The 20,640-nt window shown below is 41.7% G+C and overlaps 1 protein-coding gene across 4 annotated transcripts; it reads left to right on the top strand.

The window, feature by feature from the left end:
* Window positions 1-585: 585 nt before the first annotated feature.
* On the top strand, window positions 586-20,265 carry LOC121575970 (6-phosphofructo-2-kinase/fructose-2,6-bisphosphatase 2). 4 transcript variants are annotated; one of them, XM_041889267.1, is made up of 16 exons: window positions 586-753; window positions 2,865-3,017; window positions 3,794-3,886; window positions 4,265-4,361; window positions 9,321-9,384; window positions 9,482-9,556; window positions 9,747-9,803; window positions 9,961-10,085; window positions 10,307-10,514; window positions 11,125-11,271; window positions 11,498-11,602; window positions 11,697-11,826; window positions 11,924-11,986; window positions 12,182-12,246; window positions 16,441-16,626; window positions 19,772-20,265. In XM_041889267.1, the coding sequence occupies exons 2-16, from the start codon at window positions 2,930-2,932 to the stop codon at window positions 19,835-19,837; spliced, it is 1,569 nt and encodes a 522-aa protein (XP_041745201.1). In that variant the 5' UTR covers window positions 586-753; window positions 2,865-2,929; the 3' UTR covers window positions 19,838-20,265. The 4 variants fall into 4 exon arrangements, with proteins under 4 accessions (XP_041745201.1, XP_041745202.1, XP_041745200.1 ...); XM_041889268.1 differs by lacking the exon at window positions 16,441-16,626 and adding an exon at window positions 17,325-17,347 and having other exon boundaries at window positions 3,761-3,886; XM_041889266.1 differs by having other exon boundaries at window positions 3,761-3,886.
* Window positions 20,266-20,640: the final 375 nt, after the last annotated feature.

The raw sequence follows: 20,640 nt of genomic DNA, 5'->3' as shown, positions 1-20,640 counted from the left end.
TAAACACACATGCTTCGTTTGTAAATGATGTTGGAGTGTGCCCCTGGCTATCCATAAATAAATAAAACAAGAAAATAGTGCAGTCTGGTTAGCTTCATATAAAGAATTTGAAATTATTTATACTTTTACTTTTGATACTTAAGTATATTTGAGCAATTCCATTTATAATAATAATAATATCCAAAGCGACTTACAGTCATGCGTGCATACATTTTATTTTTTGTGTATGGGTGGTCCCGGGGATCGAACCCACTACCTTGGCGTTACAAGCGCCGTGCTCTACCAGCTGAGCTACACACTCCATTTACTTTTGATACTTAAGTATATTTAAAACCAAATACTTTTAGACTTTTACTCAAGTAGTATTTTACTGGGTGACTTCCACTTATACTCGAGTCATTTTCTATTAAGGTAATAAGGTAAGTTTACTTCTACTGAAGTATGACAATTGGGTACTTTTTCCACCACTGAATATACATTATATGCGCATCATAAATCTGTATATTATGAAGATTACGGTAAAGAAGTTGTGACGCAAATGGCACACCTTCTCATGCTTTTCTGGTTTGGAAGGACATCAACCGGTGCGGCGCCACCAACCTCCGCACAAGGACAGCGTCGACCACAATACGACTGAACAGTCGCGTCACCGGCTGGAGTGGGACAGAAACCTCATAGAGTCAGAGATAGCAGAACGTGCGGATTGGACGTCCGATCAATGTTCTAATTCCCTCATCGGCTCTCATATTGCAGGTAAATTGCAATAGCTTTTGAGAGTGTACAGTAAGTAGCCTGTGATATTTAGGTGTGAAACAACCATAGAGCTAGATAGAGGACTCTAGTGGTCAAAATGCCTTTTTAGCATGGGCAGCGCCATTGAGGCCATTCACCATTTTGAAGTAGTCAACTGGGTAGGACTTCCTATGGGTTATGGAAGGATCACATAATTCCATCCACGTCATTAGGAGGAATCAATGGGTTATACTCGGGACCAATTCATTATACTTATGAGCAAATATTCCATAATGGCAGGTGGCAGTAAATCGCCAACCTTGGCTTTATACCTGTTCAAATAACACACTCCAGGTGGCAGTATGCACCCTGTCAGTTTGTTTACCAACTCGTAGAAAATGGAGATGGCCTCAATCGCGCTGCCCATGCTCTCACAGACGCAATTATCGGACAGATAAGATGTTGCGCCCTCTAACTATCTCTATGGAAACAGCCGATTCGTCTATTATCAGTGTTCCCGACACAGACAGTGACCATGGCCCGAGACTATCCGATTGGACTGCAGTAGTGTCGTCGCATTATAATATTACATACTGCGGTAAATGGCTTTGGCATCATTTCGTGATTCCCGGTTTTTGTTAGCGCGCTTTTGATGAGTGCATATGGCTGCGCAATACATGGTGGCTGTGAGGATGAAATGGCAGTCCCTCACTTTGCTGTGTTGCAATATGCTTGAAGGCTGTTGACAGAAAAGGAAGCTGTATCTAACCTAATATAAAAGTAGCCTAATTACATTACAGCAAATGTCAAGTCGTGCCATTACTTTCTAATTTATTTGAAAGTTCATCAGACTCATAATACTTAATGAATTGTGATTTGAAGTGCTTTTAGTGTAGCCTATATACACTACATGACCAAAAGTAAGTGGACACCTTCTCATTGAACATCTCATTCCAAAATCATGGGCATTAATATGGAGTTGGTTCCCCCTTTGCAGCTATAACAGCCTCCACTCTTCTGGGAAGGCTTTCCACTTGATGTTGGAAGATTGCTGCGGGGACATGCTTCCATTCTGCCACAAGAGCATTAGTGAAGTTGGGCAATTGGGCCTGGCTCGGACAAACCATTTCTGTATGGACCTCGCTTTGTGCACAGGGCATTTTCATGCTGAAACAAGAAAGGGCCTTCCCCAAACTGTTGCCACAAAGTTGGAAGAACAGTATCGTCTAGAATGTCATTGTATGCTGTAGCGTTAATATTTCCCTTCACTGGAACTTAGGGGCCTAGGCCGAACCATGAAAAACAGCCCCGGAACATTAGTCCTCCTCCACCAAACTTTACAGTTGGCACTATGCACTGGGGCAGGTAGCATTCTCCTGGCATCTGCCAAACCCAGATTCATCCATCGGACTGGCAGATGGTGAAGCGTGATTCATCACTCCAGAGAACACGTTTCCACTGCTCCAGAGTCCAATGGCCTCAAGCTTTATACCACTCCAGCCGACACTTGGCATTGCACATGGTGATTTTAGGCTTGTGTGCGGCTGCTCGACCATGAAAACCCATTTCATGAAGCTCCCGACTAACCGTTCTTGTGCTGATGTTGCTTCCAGAGGCAGTTTGGAACTCGGTAGTGAGTGTTGCTTCAGCACTCGGCGATACCATTCTGTGAGCTTGTGTGGCCTACCACTTCGCGGCTAAGCCATTGTTGCTCCTAGACGTTTCCACTTCACAATAACAGCACTTACAGTTGACCGGGGCAGCTCTAGCAGGGCAGAAATTTTATAAACTGACTTGTTGGAAAGTTGGCATCCTATGACGTTGCCATGTTGATAGGCATTGAGCTCTTCAGTAAGGCCATTCTACTGCCAATGTTTGTCTATGGAGATTGCATGGCCGTGTGCTCGATTTTATACACCTCTCAGCAACGGGTGTGGCTGAAATAGCCGAATCCACTAATTTGAAGGGGTGTCCACATACTTTTGTATAGATTTTGTATCAACTTCAATTGAATTGAATATTGTTCAGATAGTAGATACATTTGTCATTCTTATTCAGGAAATATTAATACAAATGTAATGAGATACGTAGGCCTAGACCTACTGCTAGAATAAATCAACCTTGTGTTTCAGATTGTCTGGGGCCATGCCCTTCTAGAGCCTTTGGGAACCTGGTACGACAAGGACACAACTCCACCATGTCCGCAACCATTCAGAGAGAGACTGGCTCGGCCAACTCTGCTGAAGCCAAGAAAACAGAGCTCAGAGTAAACGAAAAGAAATGCTGTAAGTAGCCTACTGATAATCCTCCAAGAGCAACATCTTCAATGCAGGAGAGCTGTGCACAGGCAGGACCATAGGCAAGACAGCAACAATTCCGCTGCAGTCTGCATGATTGCCTCAGGCTGTTTTGACTGGCACAGAATGAGGTGTTATTTAGTTTTGTCTTCGTTATGATGTAAAGCTTTCCCTATGCCTGGAATGCATTTTTTGTTGATGCTGATGCACACATTAACAAGCAAATGAGTTTAAAAGGAATACAACTGCGTTTATAATATTTTGAGAGAGATTAGTCTTCTCTGAAAATTATTCTTTTGGGCAAATTATTCATCGTCTTTCCACATTATATATTTTTATCATGCAGATTATGTTGAAATCTGATTATATTTAGCCCATATTCTATACAGTATTCAGTCTATCTGCAGTCCTGTTGCAGCCGTAATTTATTTGAGAATAGCAAGCCATGGCTTGCCAGTTCACTTTGATCTATCCCTTTTAATCTAAGTATACAGTACATGGGAAATCAAGGATAAGAAATTAATCCAATGATGTTTGATCATACCAACCAACCACTTTGATAGTTAAATTGTTTTGCCTTATCTACTGTATCTCATTGAATTGTCAGGCCTGTGTATCACTGTCTATACTGTATATAGGTATACAGTATAGACAGTATACAGTAGTATCTGAGTTAGTCCGATGCTAATGCACTATAGTATGTATGTATGTCTGTCTGTCTTTCTGTTCAGCATGGGCATTCTACATGACAAACTCTCCCACAGTGATTGTAATGATCGGCCTACCTGCCAGGGGAAAGACCTATATGTCTAAGAAACTGACACGATACCTCAACTGGATAGGAGTGCCAACCAAAGGTGAGTGGGGAAAGACAGCCTCTACAACATCACTTTTGAAGACATTATACATGTCCCTTTAAGTCTTCCATTATGACAGACTATTGATGGTGGAATCCTCTGGTGTTTGAGATATCTTTAAATAAGCACTTCAGTCAACTTTAAATCACCAGTGTATTGTGTCCTATAAAGTAAGTGCCTTCATTATTAGGTAAATGTCAAGTTTTAAATAAAAAATTTAAAGCTCCTGAGAACTGAGATGCCCCATGTTGAATAGGATCCTAATTTGAACCAGTCCCATTTCTATGATGGGAGACAACCCTAACTTAATAGACCATGTAGACACTGATAAAAGCAAGTCATAACTCAGTTGTTGGTGCCATTTTGGTAATTTTGTAGTGTTTAACTTGGGTGTCTACCGCCGAGAGGCTGTCAAAGCTTACAAGTCCTACGACTTCTTCAGGCACGACAACAAGGAAGCCATGGAAATAAGGAAGTAAGTTACATTTGTTTTATTCAAGCAGAGCCATACTGAGAAAGCATTCACAATTGCCTTGCACACTGTTTTGATGGCACATTTTTCATTTTTATTTGCTTAGAACTTGAGTTCACATATGACAGACAAAGTTTTCTATCAATGGTAACATGTTAGAAAAAAAATGCATTAATCAAGTATTGTTTCCATCAGCATGGTCAGATCTGAGTCAATCTTATTGCTCCAGCAGCACTCCAGGTTCTCTCATGCATGATTTCACAGGTGTACTTTGCAGCCCCGGCTGGCGTCAATGGCTAGTGAGTTTCTGAATCAACACACTGTCTGCTGTGCAAGTAGTTATTCAGTGTACAAAATATCCATATTATATTAATAGGAATTTGTGATGGATTACTATTTTCCAACTAGCTGAAAGTTTTTTAAGCAAGCACTAAACTTGATCCAGAATAATCACTGAATGAGACATCTGAATAGGCTCAGAAAGTGAATGTAGTAGTCTGTGTAGATAATTGCCCTTTATAGACCTGTAAATGGCTTTACTGCTCTTGACAACATCACAGAATGCTGATCTAAATATATTGCTGCCACTCACTCTCTCCTTGCAAAATGTTGCATCGGTATGTTCCCTCACTGTTCTGTCAGTGTTACTATTCAGGTGTCTGTACAGAAGAAAGATAGGCATACAGTATATCATTCTGGTCTACTGGACTGCTTACCATAGAATCAAACACAAAATGATACAGGGGCCTTTAAGATTGAGTGTAAAAAATATATACAGTTAAGTCGGAAGTTTACATACACTAAGGTTGGACTCATTTCAACCACTCCACAAATTTCTTGTTAACAAACTATAGTTTTGGCAAGTCGGTTAGGACATCTACTTTGTGCATGACACAAGTCATTTTTCCAACAATTGGTTACAGACAGATTATTTCACTTATAATTCACTGTATCACAATTCCAGTGGGTCAGAAGTTTACATACACTAAGTTGACTGTGCCTTTAAACACCTTGGAATATTCCAGAAAATGATGTCATTGCTTTAGAAGCTTCTGATAGGCTAATTGACATCATTTGAGTCAATTGGAGGTGTACCCATTGATGTATTTCAAGGCCTACCTTCAAACTCAGTGCCTCTTTGCTTGACATCATGGGAAAATCTAAAGAAATCAGCCAAAACCTCAGAAGAAAAATGGTAGACCTCCACAAGTCTGGTTCATCGTTGGGAGCAATTTCCAAACGCCTGAAGGTACCACGTTCATCTGTACAAACAATAGTATGCAAGTATAAACACCATGGGACCACGCAGCCATCATACCGCTCAGGAAGGAGACAAGCTCTGTCTCCTAGAGATGAACGTACTTTGGTGTGAAAAGTGCAAATCAATCCCAGAACAACAGCAAAGGACCTTGTGAAGATGCTGGAGGAAACAGGTACAAAAGTATCTATATCCACAGTAAAACGAGTCCTATATATCGATATAACCTGAAAGGCCGCTCAGCAAGGAAGAAGCCACTGCTCCAAAACCGCCATAAAAATGCCAGACTACGGTTTGCAACTGCACATGGGGACGAAGATTGTACTTTTTGGAGAAATGTCCTCTGGTCTGATGAAACAAAAATAGAACTGTTTGGCCATAATGACCATCGTTATGTTTGGAGGAAAAAGGGGGTGCTTGCAAGCCGAAGAACACAATCCCAACCGTGAAGCACAGGGGTGGCATCATCATGCTGTGGGGGTGCTTTGCTGCAGGAGGGACTGGTGCACTTCACAAAATAGATGGTATCATGAGGAAGGAAAATTATGTGGATATATTGAAGCAACATCTCAAGACATCAGTCAGGAAGTTAAAGCTTGGTCGCAAATGGGTCTTCCAAATGGACAATGACCCCAAGCATAATGGCTTAAGGACAACAAAGTCAAGGTATTGGAGTCAATCCTATAGAACATTTGTGGGCAGAACTGAAAAAGCTTGTGCGAGCAAGGAGGCTTACAAACCTGACTCAGTTACACCAGCTCTGTCAGGAGGAATGGGCCAAAATTCACCCAACCTATTGTGGGAAGCTTGTGGAAGGCTACCCGAAACGTTTGACCCAAGTTAAACAATTTAAAGGCAATGCTATCAAATACTAATTGAGTATATGTAAACTTCTCACCCACTGGGAATGTGATTAAATAAATAAAAGCTGAAATAAATCATTCTCTCTACTGTTATTCTGACATTTCACATTCTTAAAATAAAGTTGTGATCCTAACTGACCTAAGACAGGGAATTTTTACTAGGATTAAATGTCAGGAATTGTGAAAAACTGAGTTTAAATGTATTTGGCTAAGGTGTATATAAACTTCCGACCTCAAAGGTTTTGAGAATTACACAAATATTAATTTTCACAAAGTCTGCTGCCTCAGGTTTTATGATGGCAATTTGCATATACTCCAGAATGTTATGAAGAGTGATCAGATGAATTGCAATTAATTGCAAAGTCCCTCTTTGCCATGAGAATGAACCTAATCACCCAAAAACATTTCCACTGCATTTCAGCCCTGCCACAAAAGGACCAGCTGACATCATGTCAGTGATTCTCTCGTTAACACAGGTGAGAGTGTTGACAAGGACAAGGCTGGAGATCACTCTGTCATGCTGATTGAGTTAGAATAACAGACTGGAAGCTTTAAACGGAGTGTGGTGCTTGAAATCATTGTTCTTCCTCTGTTCACCATGGTTACCTGCAAGGAAACACGTGCCGTCATCATTGCTTTGCACAAAAAGGGCTTCACAGGCAAGGATATTGCTGCTAGTAAGATTGCACCTAAATCAACCATTTATTGGATCATCAAGAACTTCAAGGAGAGAGGTTCAATTGTTGTGAAGAAGGCTTCAGGGCGCCCAAGAAAGTCCAGCAAGCGCCAGGACCGTCTCCTGAAGTTGATTCAGCTGCGGGATCGGGGCTCCACCAGTGCAGAGCTTGCTCAGGAATGGCAGCAGGCAAGTGTGAGTGCATCTGCACGCACAGTGAGGTGAAGACTTTTGGAGGATGGCCTGGTGTCAAAAAGGGCAGCGAGGAAGCCACTTCTCTCCAGGAAAAACATCAGGGACAGACTGATATTCTGCAAAAGGTACAGGGATTGGACTGCTGAGGACTGGGGTAAAGTCATTTTCTCTGATGAATCCCCTTTCCGATTGTTTGGGGCATCTGGAAAAAAGCTTGTCCGGAGAAGACAAGGTGAGCGCTACCATCAGTCCTGTGTCATGCCAACAGTAAAGCCAACAGTAAAGACCATTCATGTGTGGGGTTGCTTCTCAGCCAAGGGAGTGGGCTCACTCACAATTTTGCCTAAGAACACAGCCATGAATAAGAATGGTACCAACACATCCTCCGAGAGCAACTTCTCCCAACCATCCAATAACAGTTTGGTGACGAACAATGCCTTTTCCAGCATGATGGAGCACCTTGCCATAAGGCAAAAGTGATAACTAAGTGGCTCGGGGAACAAAACATCAACATTTTGGGTCCATGGCCAGGAAACTCCCCAGACCTTAATCCCATTGAGAACTTGTGGTCAATCCTCAAGAGGCGGGTGGACAAACAAAAGCCCACAAATTCTGACAAACTCCAAGAATTGATTATGCAAGAATGGGCTGCCATCAGTCAGGATGTGGCCCAGAAGTTAATTGACAGCATGCCAGGGCAGATTGCAGAGGTCTGGAGAAAAAAAGGGTCAACACTGCAATTATTGACTCTTTGTATAAACTTAATGTAATTGTCAATAAAATCCTTTGACACTTGTGGAATACTTGTAATTATACTTCAGTATACCATAGTAACATCTGACAAAAATATCTAAAAACACTGAAGCAGCAAACGTTGTGAAGACCAATACTTGTGTCATTCTCAAAACTTTTGACCACGACTGTATACACTACCGTTCAAAAGTTTAAGGTCACTTAGAAATGTCCTTGTTTTTGAAAGAAAAGCAATTTTTTTTGTCCATTAAAATAACATCAAATTGATCAGAAATACAGTGTAGACAAAGTTAATGTTGTAAATGGCTATTGTAGCTGGAAACGGCAGATTTTTTTTAATGGAATATCTACATATGCATACAGCGGCCCATTATCAGCAACCATCAGTCCTGTGTTCCAATGGCACGTTGTGTTTGCTAATCCAAGTTTATCATTTTAAAAGGCTAATTGATCATTGGAAAACCCTTTTGCAATTATGTTAGCACAGCTAAAAACTGTTGTGCTGATTTAAAGAAGCAATAAAACTGGCCTTCTTGAGACTAGTTTATGGAGTATCTGGAGCATCAGCAATTGTGGGTTCGATGACAGGCTCAAAATGGCCAAAAACATAACTTTCTTCTGAAACTCGTCAGTCTATTCTTGTTCTGAGAAATGAAGGCTATTCCATGCGAGAAATTGGCAAGAAACTGAAGATCTCGTACAACGCTGTGTACTACTCCCTTCACAGAACAGCGCAAACTGTCTCTAACCAGAATAGAAAGAGGAGTGGGAGGCCCCGGTGCACAACTGAGCAAGAGGACAAATACATTAGTGTCTAGTTTGAGAAACAGGCGCCTCACAGGTCCTCAACTGGCAGCTTCATTAAATAGTACCCGCAAAACACCAGTCTCAACGTCAACAGTGAAGAGGTGACTCCGGGATGCTGACCTTCTAGGCAGAGTTGCAAAGAAAAAGCCATATCTCAGACTGCCCATCTTTTCTTTTTATTGGCCAGTCTGAGATATGGCTTTTTTCAATTTGATGTTATTTTAATGGACAAAAAAATTGCTTTTCTTTCGAAAACAAGGACATTTCTAAGTGACCCCAAACTTTTGAACGGTAGTGTATATTATCTGAGGTTGGATTGCATACCTGCCCCCTTTTCTGCAGACCCACTGTTGAACCCTTTGATGGATTATAAGACTACTGTCATTGTATTTCCCTCTCCTCTCCCACAGACAGTGTGCTCTGGTAGCCCTGGAGGATGTGAAAGGATATCTAACTGAAGGAGGACAAATCGCTGTAAGGCATATACTCTTTCCTTAAGATTCCTTTTTGTCTGTTCAATATATTTGACATTTATCCACCAGTTTTGTGATGTTTGCTTTGCTTTGATTAGGTATTTGATGCAACAAATACAACAAGGGAGAGGAGAGACCTCATTCTTGATTTTGGGAAAGAGAATGCATTCAAGGTAAAAATGCAATGTGCTAAATTGCCAAATATATTTTTGAGTTTGAATTGTATCTCCATATAACGTTACTCTGTATTATGGACACCCATTCATTATTAAGATTGATAGTGTGTGGTGTGACACTGCATCCAGCCCTGTGGTGAGGCAGTACATTTTAGTAGCGCAGTCTGAGCTGCTTTCTTTCCAACAGGTGTTCTTTGTGGAGTCTGTGTGTGACGACCCAGAAGTCATTGCTGCTAATATTCTGGTATGTGCCGATGTCACCATATGGGATTGCAGTGCTTTACTATGACCCCAGGCCAGGGTCAAAACTATAACCTAATTATAAACTGACTATATCCTTGTTATGTCACGACTCTCATTGTTTCTTTGCCCACATTCTAATTTGTCATATCTCTAAACAGGAGGTGAAGGTGTCCAGTCCAGACTACCCAGAGAGGCACAGAGAGAGAGTAATGGATGACTTTCTCAAACGCATAGAGTGCTATAAGGTTACATACCAACCTCTGGATCCCGATGATTATGACAAGTAAGAATGACCAAAGCTGTCTATCTCAGTGTGTTGCCATTGAATAGGACATTGCTTCAATTAGAGGCAACTGTCCATACTGATCATCATGTGTTATACATAGTAGGCGTTAACGTTTGTATTTCTTGAGAATTCCTGTAAATTTGCTCAGATGTTCAGATGTAAGCCACCAGGTGGAGACAGAATACATACAGACAATTGTGTTACTGTGTCTCCCGTAGGGACCTATCCTTCATCAAGGTGGAGAATGTGGGCCGGCGCTTCCTGGTGAACCGGGTGCAGGACTACATCCAGAGTAAGATAGTGTACTACCTCATGAACATCCAAGTGCACTCTCACTCCCTCTACCTGTGCCGGCATGGAGAGAGCAATCACAACATGGAGGGCCGTATCGGAGGCGACTCGGAGCTCTCCCCAGGGGGAAAAAAGGTATGTGTCCTGTCCACCATGACCGTTAGGCCTAGTCCAGAGAGAGCAGTCCATAGAGATATATAGAGGACTCATCTTTGTATCTGTGCCATTATAGCATCTGTGATAGCATGGGCAGCGCCATTGAGGCCATCACCATTTTGAAGTAGTCCATTTTCTTCTTCACGATTGGCTGATCCCGCCTGATGACCCAGTTGGACATGACTCCAACAGGGTTACCAGGAGGGATCAGCCAATGAAGTTAAAATGATGGAAGCCCTCAGTGGCGCTGGCCATGCTAATACGGCCTTTTGGCCACTAGAAGCCTCTATCAATCTCTATGGAGCAGTCAGGCGTAACACTGACATGTGTCTTTGAGTCAGTGGATCCTACCGATTTTCTATGTAGATTTAGTTGAACAGCTAATGGAAAATACTAATTAAAGCTCCTGTACTTTAAATTTGAGGAAACACTGGTAACCTGATCATGTACTTATTATGTACTCTTAAATAGTTAATAGCATGTTTACCATGGCCATGTACAGTAAAAAGTACCCTGATGGATGGGCCTGTTATTGACACTAATCTCTCTTCACAATTCTTCACTTTCTTCTTTGCCCTTTCTGGTCCAGTTTGCCCATGCCTTGCGCGGCTTCATCGAGGAGCACAAACTGTCGGACCTGAAGGTGTGGACAAGCCAGCTGAGACGTACCATCCAGACTGCTGAGGAGCTGATTGTGCCCTACGAACAGTGGAAGATCCTCAACGAGATAGATGCTGTCAGTACTGACTTTACCGCTGATCTCTCACCTATCACTGGTCTAAAATAATGAATACCATGATGGTTTAATTTAGGTAGACACCATTTGTGATTTTAAATGAATTTGATATTTCATAAAGGACTTGTTATATTCATTGTTTGTATAATAAGTAAGGATTTATCATTATCTGGCAACTCAACTGCCAAGGCTAATTTTCCAGAGTTCTCTCTTTCCTGTCTGTTAGGGTGTGTGTGAGGAGATGACATATGATATGATCCAGAACTCCTTTCCAGAAGAGTTTGCCCTGAGGGACCAGGACAAGTACCACTACCGCTACCTAGGAGGGGAGGTAAAGTCCTACCCACTTACCACAATATGGAGCCCTTCTCTTGTTAGGCTTAGGGATGACTAAGGCTCAGTGTGTCCTCTCTCCCTCCCTGTAGTCCTACCAGGACCTAGTGCAGCGGTTAGAGCCTGTCATCATGGAGCTAGAGAGACAGGGCAATGTGCTGGTCATCTGTCACCAGGCTGTAATGCGCTGCCTGCTAGCCTACTTCCTGGACAAGAGTGCAGGTGGGTGAGCACACACCAAGCAGTACACACTTACTGACAGTGTCACAAACACCAGAGGTAATTTACACTTTTTTTTAAACTATTTTGTCTTTCATAGATGACCTACCCTACCTGAAATGTCCACTGCACACGGTGCTCAAGCTCAGCCCTGTTGCCTATGGTAAGACTTTGTGTTCATTAGGCTTATGGCAGAATAAATGGACAATTATGTTATGTGTTATGTTCACATCTGATGGAGTACATTTAAGTCATTTAGCAGATGCTCTTATCCAGAGCGACTTACAAATTGGATCACCACTAGTAGTTTGACAATTAGGAATGGGTCACATTAATTTATCTCTGGAACTATCCCCAGGCTGTAAAGTGGAAATGTTTTACCTTAATGTGGAGGCAGTGAACACACATCGCGACCGACCACTTGTAAGTAACATCGCATGTTATCCTCAGTGGCAAGGCTTTGCTCCTTTTTGGCATCCCTGCTCTGTTCTGTTCACATATCACATGCTTCACGGAACCTCTTTAACCAAACTAGCTCAAGCTATGTCTGGTTAAATGAGTAGTTAGTATGACTTTATATTTAACTTGTAGTAAGCTATGACTGATCACCTTTCCCTGCTTGCGAACACCGCCACCACTGCTCCAGTCTCCTTTAATAACTGACTTGTGTTGATGGGTGTACAACACATTGTGGTGTAAAGGACAACGGTGTTTACTGCATTACCTTTCCCCTCTGAACCTGCTGTTAGATTGTCTTCTTTTTACTTTGTTTTTATGGAGGCTTTTCAAAATCAGAATCACCTTTATTTGCCAAGTACATTTACACATACCCAGAATTTGTCTTAACAAGAAACGCAATGAGAATCTGACTGCCAACAGACTGCCTATAGGTACTTATCACAGTAGGAGGCCTCTTCTCTTGCTAGAACAAAATACGTACCTGCTGTGTACCGACCTGGTACCGACAAACCTGCCGTTTCTACTTGTAGAATCACAATGCTCGGCAGTGGCCGACAACTTGTCTTTGAGCCAATCTGAGAGCAAGAACCTCTACGTGGGGGAGCCGACAGTGACTTTTTCCGGTCTAATACACCCTTTTCATCAGAATTGTTCTAACTAAAACAATAAAGCTGCATAATACATATTTTTTTTCTAGAGCAAATCTTTATATATTTTACGTCTAGCTAAAGAGTTTTGTGCTTGAAGAAGGATTTTTTTGTTAGGTTTGCACTAGCTTATTAGTTAGCTAGCTAGCTAACGTTAGCTTGCTAACTGACAAGGCAGTTACACACACTTCATATGAAACGAATGGGGTGGTAAGTGCAGCACAATGCACACAACACTAAATACTTTACCAATCTGGCCACTGTAGATAGTAACATACACTATCAGTCAAAAGTTTGGACACACCTACTTATTCAAGGGTTTGTCTTTATTTTTAAAATTTTTTGCATTGTAGAATAATAGTGAAGACATCAAAACTATGAAATAACACGTATGGAATCATGTAGTAAACAAATAAGTGTTAAAAAAATATATATTTGAGATTGTTCAAGTAGCCACCCTTTGCCTTGATGACAGCTTTGCACAATCTTGGCATTCTCTCAACCAGCTTCACCTGGAATGCTTTTCCAACAGTCTTGAAGGAGTTCCCACATATGCTGAGCACTTGTTGACTGCTTTCCCTTCACTCTGCCGTCCGACTCCTCCCAAACCATCTCAATTGGGTTGAGGTCGGGGGATTGTGGAAGCCAGGTCATCTGATGCAGCACTCCATCACTCTCCATCTTGGCAAAATATCCCGTACACAGCCTGGAGGTGTGTTGGGTCATTGTCCTGTTGAAAAACAAATGATTATCCCACTAAACCCAAACCAGATGGGATGGCATATTGCTGCAGAATGATGTGGTAGCCATGCTGGTTAAGTGTGCCTTGAATTCTAAATAAATCACAGACAGTGTCACCAGCAAAGCACCCCCACACCATAACACCTCCTCCTCCATGCTTTATGGTGGGAAATACACATGCAGAGATCATCCGTTCATCCACACCGCATCTCACAAAGACACGGCGGTTGGAACCAAAATTTGGACTCCAGACCAATTGACAAATTTCCACTGGTCTAATGTCCATTGCTTGTGTTTCTTGGCCCAAGCAGGTCTCTTCTTCATATTGGTGTCCTTTAGTAGTGGTTTCTTTGCAGCAATTCGACCATGAAGGCCTGATTCACACAGTCCCCTCTGAACAGTTGATGTTGAGATGTGTCTGTTACTTGAAGTCTGTGAAGCATTTATTTGGGCTGCAATTTCTGAGGCTGGTAACTCTAATGAACTTATTCTCTGCAGCAGAGGTAACTCTGGGTCTTCCATTCCTGTGGCGGTCCTCATGAGAGCCAGTTTCATCATAGCGCTTGATGGTTTTTGCGACTGCACTTGAAGAAACTTTCAAGTTCTTGAAATGTTCCGTATTGACTGACCTTCATGTCTTAAAGTAATGATGGACTGTCATTTCTCTTTGCTTATTTGAGCTGTTCTAGCCATAAAATGGACTTGGTCTTTTATCAAATAGAGCTATCTTCTGTATACCTTGTCACAACACAACTGATTGGCTCAAACGCATTAAGAAGGAAATAAATTCCACAAATTAACTTTTAAGAACACCTGTTAATTGAAATGCATTCCAGGTGACTTCCTCATAAAGCTGGTTGAGAGAATGCGAAGAGTGTGCAAAGCTGTCATCAAGGCAAAGGGTGGCTTTTTGAAGAATCTCAAATATAAAATGTATTTTGATTTGTTTAACACTTTTTTGGTTACTACATGATTCCATATGTGTTATTTCATAGTTTTTATGTCTTCACTATTATTCTACAATGTAGAAAATAGTACAATTATGAGTAGGTGTGTCCAAACTTTTGACTGGTACTGTAATTAAATCACAATTGATTAGTTTCCATGAAGCAGCTGCCTGTAGCTGGCTGCCGAGAGTCAATGCAGTGTCTTAACTTTACCTAGCTAGCACAACATCTAGCTAGCTAGCGAATCATGATAACCATAATGTTAGCCAGCTAGCAAAAAATGTATCTATGGGCTGTAGCGATCTTGGAGAGTGAATTAAATTGTTTATTTGTCATCTTGCTAGTTAGTTATCTAGCTGTGGCCATCTGGCTATATCAACAAGGGCTTTCTACAACAATAGTAACATTCAAAAATTTGAATCTTTCAATTTAAATGATTATATAAAATTCTTGCTACCAATAGAATGTTATTTATATGGGGGATACAATCTTCCTAGCTCTGCAGATTTTGCTGTGAAGAGACAGAATCATTAGATCATTTGTTTTGGTTCTGTCCATTTGTAGCTTGTTTTGGACACAGGTCCAGGAATTGCTAAAGGATTGCAATATTTACTTGGAGCTAACCTTGCAGATAGCATTACTGGGTGATCTGAAAAGTCATAGTCAATCGATCAATAATATAATAATACTTTTAGCAAAAATGTTTATTTTTAATTCACAATCTGTAGAAGCAATGAGAATAGAAAGGTTCAGAACTTTTGTAAAACATCACAGTACAGTTGAAATGTATATTGCAAATAGAAATCCTATATGGATGGTGTTAAGAGATAGATGGGAGGTGTTGAATGGAGTTGAAGGATGGGACTAATAACAAATAATAACAAGATAACTAATAATGTAAGCATACTGTGTCCATAATAAGTATATAGGTTGTATGTTGGAAGCTTTTGGGAAAGAGCACAGTTAGAAAGATATGGCATATAGAAGCAAACCGGATGGACATCATGAAAAATGATCGGAGAGGTTGAGAGTAGAAGAAGTTCAGGAGCAAAAACAAATAAAATATAATTATTGTAAAATTGACTGTGTCCATAAAATGTAGATAGTAAGTATAAGCTGGAAGTAGAGGCCTAAGCATTGTTGTTCACTAATTTACCCCAAGTAGGGAAAGGATGGGGGGGTTGAAAAGTAATAAAGGGGAGTATATATATAAAAAACATGGGGGATTGGAAGTGATGCAGACAATTACATTGATGGAAGTTACAATCTATCTGCAATATTAAGCTGATCTACCCCCCAAAAAAAAAAAAAAAAAAAAATTGTTTACAAAGAAAATGAAAAAACATTGGGCCGCTTGAACTGGTCGTGACTGTAGACCATAAAACAACACACACGGACATGCATTTCCAAATAACGCTACTGCCACCTTCTGGTTTGAAGTATTTTAACAAGGCTGAGTGGCTGACTACTTCAAGGTCTTTGCTGTGTGAACACAAAAGGGAGAGACTGCCGACACTCTGTTCAGAAGTGCTAAGTAGTCGGCAGGCAAACGTTTCACAATCCTACCGGTGTGTCTAAGCTATTAGTGAGATGCAATAGACAATATATTTGAGAGGAGCAGAATTAAGTGGAATCTGTTAGTGCATTTTTTTTTTACTATGCAGAATCACCTTTTTCATATCACATAGCAAACGTCCTATTGTAGTGGTTGGTCAAGCAGAACGATTGTTTGATTGCTGTGTTTTGGGGAATCGGCCCAGTAACACTGTGTGCGCCCAGGTCTCTTTCTTTAATGCACCTGGTGTTTACCCATCTCCAACCAGGATAAGGTCCCGAGGGACCCAGCTCCCATCCTCCGGCGGAATAGTTATACCCCCCTGTCCAGTCACGACCAGTTCAAGCGGCCCAGGCTCTACAGTGCCGGCAACCGGCCCTGGCTCCCCCAACGCCCCACCCCATCGGCCCTGCAGTTCCCCGAGATGCCAGAGGGGGTGCTGCAGCAAAGCCAAGTTAGTGTCAGAAATGGATGGCTCCCTCTTAATTAATCACTCTTAATTCAACTCAGTCCCCTCCCTCCTCCCACCTGCCACCCCCACCCCAAGCCAATCCCCTCTTTATCCTTAGCATCCCCTCACTTCACCCTGAAATCCCCTTGATAATTCAGACTCTGTGATAAAAACAGAGTGGATGTCTCCCTGGCATGTTGTGGTCTTGTTGGTGGCTTCCCCTCTTTATAATTTGTCTGTCTCTCCCCCAACATCAGCAGTTTGTCTTACATGGCCTCCCCTTTTCATCATGGGCTGTGTGTCTCCATCTTGAATATGCACAGCACTATGCCTGTCCTAAATAAACTGCACCACTAACCTCTTTTACTAATTTACATCTTATGAATAGATCACTTAAGTACCATTCCAGATGATACACAGTTTAAAAGTCTTCCAGTAACCAGGTGTTATACATTAGTCATATGGTGATCTTAGGAGAAACATGCACTGAATAACACTTAGTGTCAGAGATCAATGCCATACAAGGGTCGTAAATATAGACATGTTGATGTCTTGAGATGCATATTCAAAGTTGCTGTTGTGATGCGAGTGTGTTGGTTCGCTTTGCTTTGTTGTGAGTTCAGTGCTTCAGCTAGTCTCCCCATTTCTATCTCTTTCTGTCTCTTCCTTTTCTCCCTCCCTCCCTGTCTGTGTTGTCACAGCCTCGGATAGGAAGCTGTTGTCTGTGAGTATTTAAGATAAATTCCCGCAGAACTCCTCCAATTTAGTGTATGTTTTCACTTCTTCACATGAGCTGTTATCTCAATAAGACAATGGGTTATGTATAGCATCTTTAACCAATATCATCATACAGTATGATGCTGTATCAATTTCAGTTCATGTACAGTGAGGGAAAAAACTATTTGATCCCCTGCTGATTTTGTACGTTTGTCATTTACATTTACATTTTAGTCATTTAGCAGACGCTCTTATCCAGAGCGACTTACAGTTAGCGCATACATTATTTTATCGAACCCACAACCCTGGCGTTGCAAACGCCATGCTCTACCAACTGAGCTACATCCCCTGCCGGCCATTCCCCCCCCCCCTACCCTGGACGATGCTGGGCCAATTGTGCGCCGCCCCATGGGTCTCCCGGTCGCGGCCGGCTACAAAAGAGCCTGGATTCGAACCAGGATCTCTAGTGGCACAGCTAGCACTGCGATGCAGTGCCTTAGACCACTGACAAAGAAATGATCAGTCTATAATTTTAATGATAGGTTTATTTGAACAGTGAGAGACAGAATAACAACAAAAAAATCCAGAAAAACATTTTAATGAGGGAAATAAGTATTTGACCCCCTCTCAATCAGAAAGATTTTGTACGTTTGCCCACTGACAAAGAAATTATCAGTCTATAATTTTAATGGTAGGTTTATTTGAACAGTGAGAGACAGAAAAAAACAGAAAAACGCATGTCAAAAATGTTATAAATTGATTTGCATTTTAATGAGGGAAATAAGTATTTGACCCCCTCTCAATCAGAAAGATTTCTGGCTCCCAGGTGTCTTTTATACAGGTAATGAGCTGAGATTAGGAGCACACTCTTAAAGGGAGTGCTCCTAATCTCAGTTTGTTACCTGTATAAAAGACACCTGTCCACAGAAGCAATCAATCAATCAGATTCCAAATCTCCACCATGACCAAGACCAAAGAGCTCTCCAAGGATGTCAGGGACAAGATTGTAGACCTACACAAGACTGGAATGGGCTATCGCCAAGCAGCTTGGTGAGAAGGTGACAACAGTTGGTGCGATTATTCGCAAATGGAAGAAACACAAAAGAACTGTCAATCTCCCTCGGCCTGGGGCTCCATGCAAGATCTCACCTCGTGGAGTTGCAATGATCATGAGAACGGTGATGAATCAGCCCAGAACTACACAGGAGGATCTTGTCAATGATCTCAAGGTAGCTGGGACCATAGTCACCAAGAAAACAATTGGTAACACACTACACCGTGAAGGACTGAAATCCTGCAGCGCCCGCAAGGTCCCCCTGCTCAAGAAAGCACATATACAGGGCCGTCTGAAGTTTGCCAATGAACATCTGAATGATTCAGAGGAGAACTGGGTGAAAGTGTTGTGGTCAGATGAGACCAAAATCGAGCTCTTTGGCATCAACTCAACATGCCGTGTTTGGAGGAGGAGGAATGCTGCCTATGACCCCAAGAACACCATCCCCACCGTCAAACATGGAAGTGGAAACATTATGCTTTGGGGGTGTTTTTCTGCTAAGGGGACAGGACAACTTCACCGCATCAAAGGGACGATGGACAGGGCCATGTACAGTCAAATCTTGGGTGAAAACCTCCTTACCTCAGCCAGGGCATTGAAAATGGGTCGTGGATGGGTATTCCAGCATGACAATGACCCAAAAACACATGGCTAAGGCAACAAAGGAGTGGCTCAAGAAGAAGCACATTAAGGTCCTGGAGTGGCCTAGCCAGTCTCCAGACCTTAATCCCATAGAAACTCTGTGGAGGGAGCTGAAGGTTCGAGTTGCCAAACGTCAGCCTCGAAACCTTAATGACTTGGAGAAGATCTTCAAATGGGAGTGGGACAAAATCCCTCCTGAGATGTGTGCAAACCTGGTGGCCAACTACAAGAAACGTCTGACCTCTGTGATTGCCAACAAGGGTTTTGCCACCAAGTACTAAGTCGTGTTTTGCAGAGGGGTCAAATACTTATTTCCCTCATTAAAATGCAAATCAATTTATAACATTTTTGACATTGTTTTTCTGGATTTTGTTGTTGTTATTCTGTCTCTCACTGTTCAAATAAACCTACCATTAAAATTATTGACTGATCATGTCTTTGTCAGTGGGCAAACGTACAAAATCAGCAGGGGATCAAATACTTTTTTCCCTCACTGTACATACACTTCACTACTAATAGTACTAATCATTTCGTTCCCTCTTTGTTTTATAATGATGATGGTGTATCATGAGAAGTTTCTTTTCATTGGTCTCGCTGAGGCAAAACACTAGTAGTAATATAAGACCTGTCTTCTTTGCCTTCAAGACAATAATTGGTCAGAGTGTTTAGACTCATGTTAAGACAGGGATAGAACAAACAACCGAGAATATTAATCATGTCTGTTTCTGTTTAAAGGACTCCCTGTGTGAAGGAATCGGCTATGACAGCCCAGAAGAAACTAGTGGCTGTGTTCGCTTCTGAGTGACTAAGAAGTCACCTTCAAGTTCAGCTGGTGCCTCAGTTTTTCCCTGTGACACTGAAGTTCTGCTCATCCTCTCCTCCATGTCCCTATGGCCTTCCACATCATATCATAATTTCCCTGCATGCCAAATATCTGGAACAACTGGTGGCACAACTATAACAAAAACACACCTCTTGCATGTATGCCAATAGAGATCGAACATGATCCTAAAAACCATGGCTGTTACTAGTCTTAGGCGGTAATGCCTTATGTGTATCAGAGACCCTTTGTGTCTTGTTGAATATATGTGGCAGCATGTTATGGTATCATGAAATCATTTCCCACTACTGCAGCATAAAACATTCTTGCCAATTATCAGATACAGTTGAAGTCGGAAGTTTACATACACCTTAGCCAAATACATTTAAACTAAGTTTTTCACAATTCCTGACATTTAATCCTAGTAAAGATTCCCGGACTTAGGTCAGTTAGGATCACCACTTTATTTTAAGAATGTGAAATGTCAGAATAATAGTAGAGAGAATGATTTATTTAAGCTTTTATTTATTTCATCACATTCCCAGTGGGTCAGAAGTTTACATACACTCAATTAGTATTTGGTAGCATTGCCTTTAAATTGTTTAACTTGGGTCAAACGTTTCGGGTAGCATTCCACAAGCTTCCCACAATAAGTTGGGTGAATTTTGGCCCATTCCTCCTGACAAAGCTGGTGTAACTGAGTCAGGTTTGTAGGCCTCCTTGCTCGCACACGCTTTTTCAGTTCTGCCCACACATTTTCTATAGGATTGAGGTCAGGGCTTTG

Source organism: Coregonus clupeaformis, chromosome 10 (assembly GCF_020615455.1).
Source record: "Coregonus clupeaformis isolate EN_2021a chromosome 10, ASM2061545v1, whole genome shotgun sequence".
Lineage (NCBI taxonomy): Eukaryota > Metazoa > Chordata > Actinopteri > Salmoniformes > Salmonidae > Coregonus > Coregonus clupeaformis.
Note: the sequence above shows the minus strand (reverse complement) of the source record. Positions and strands in the feature narration are given on the sequence as shown.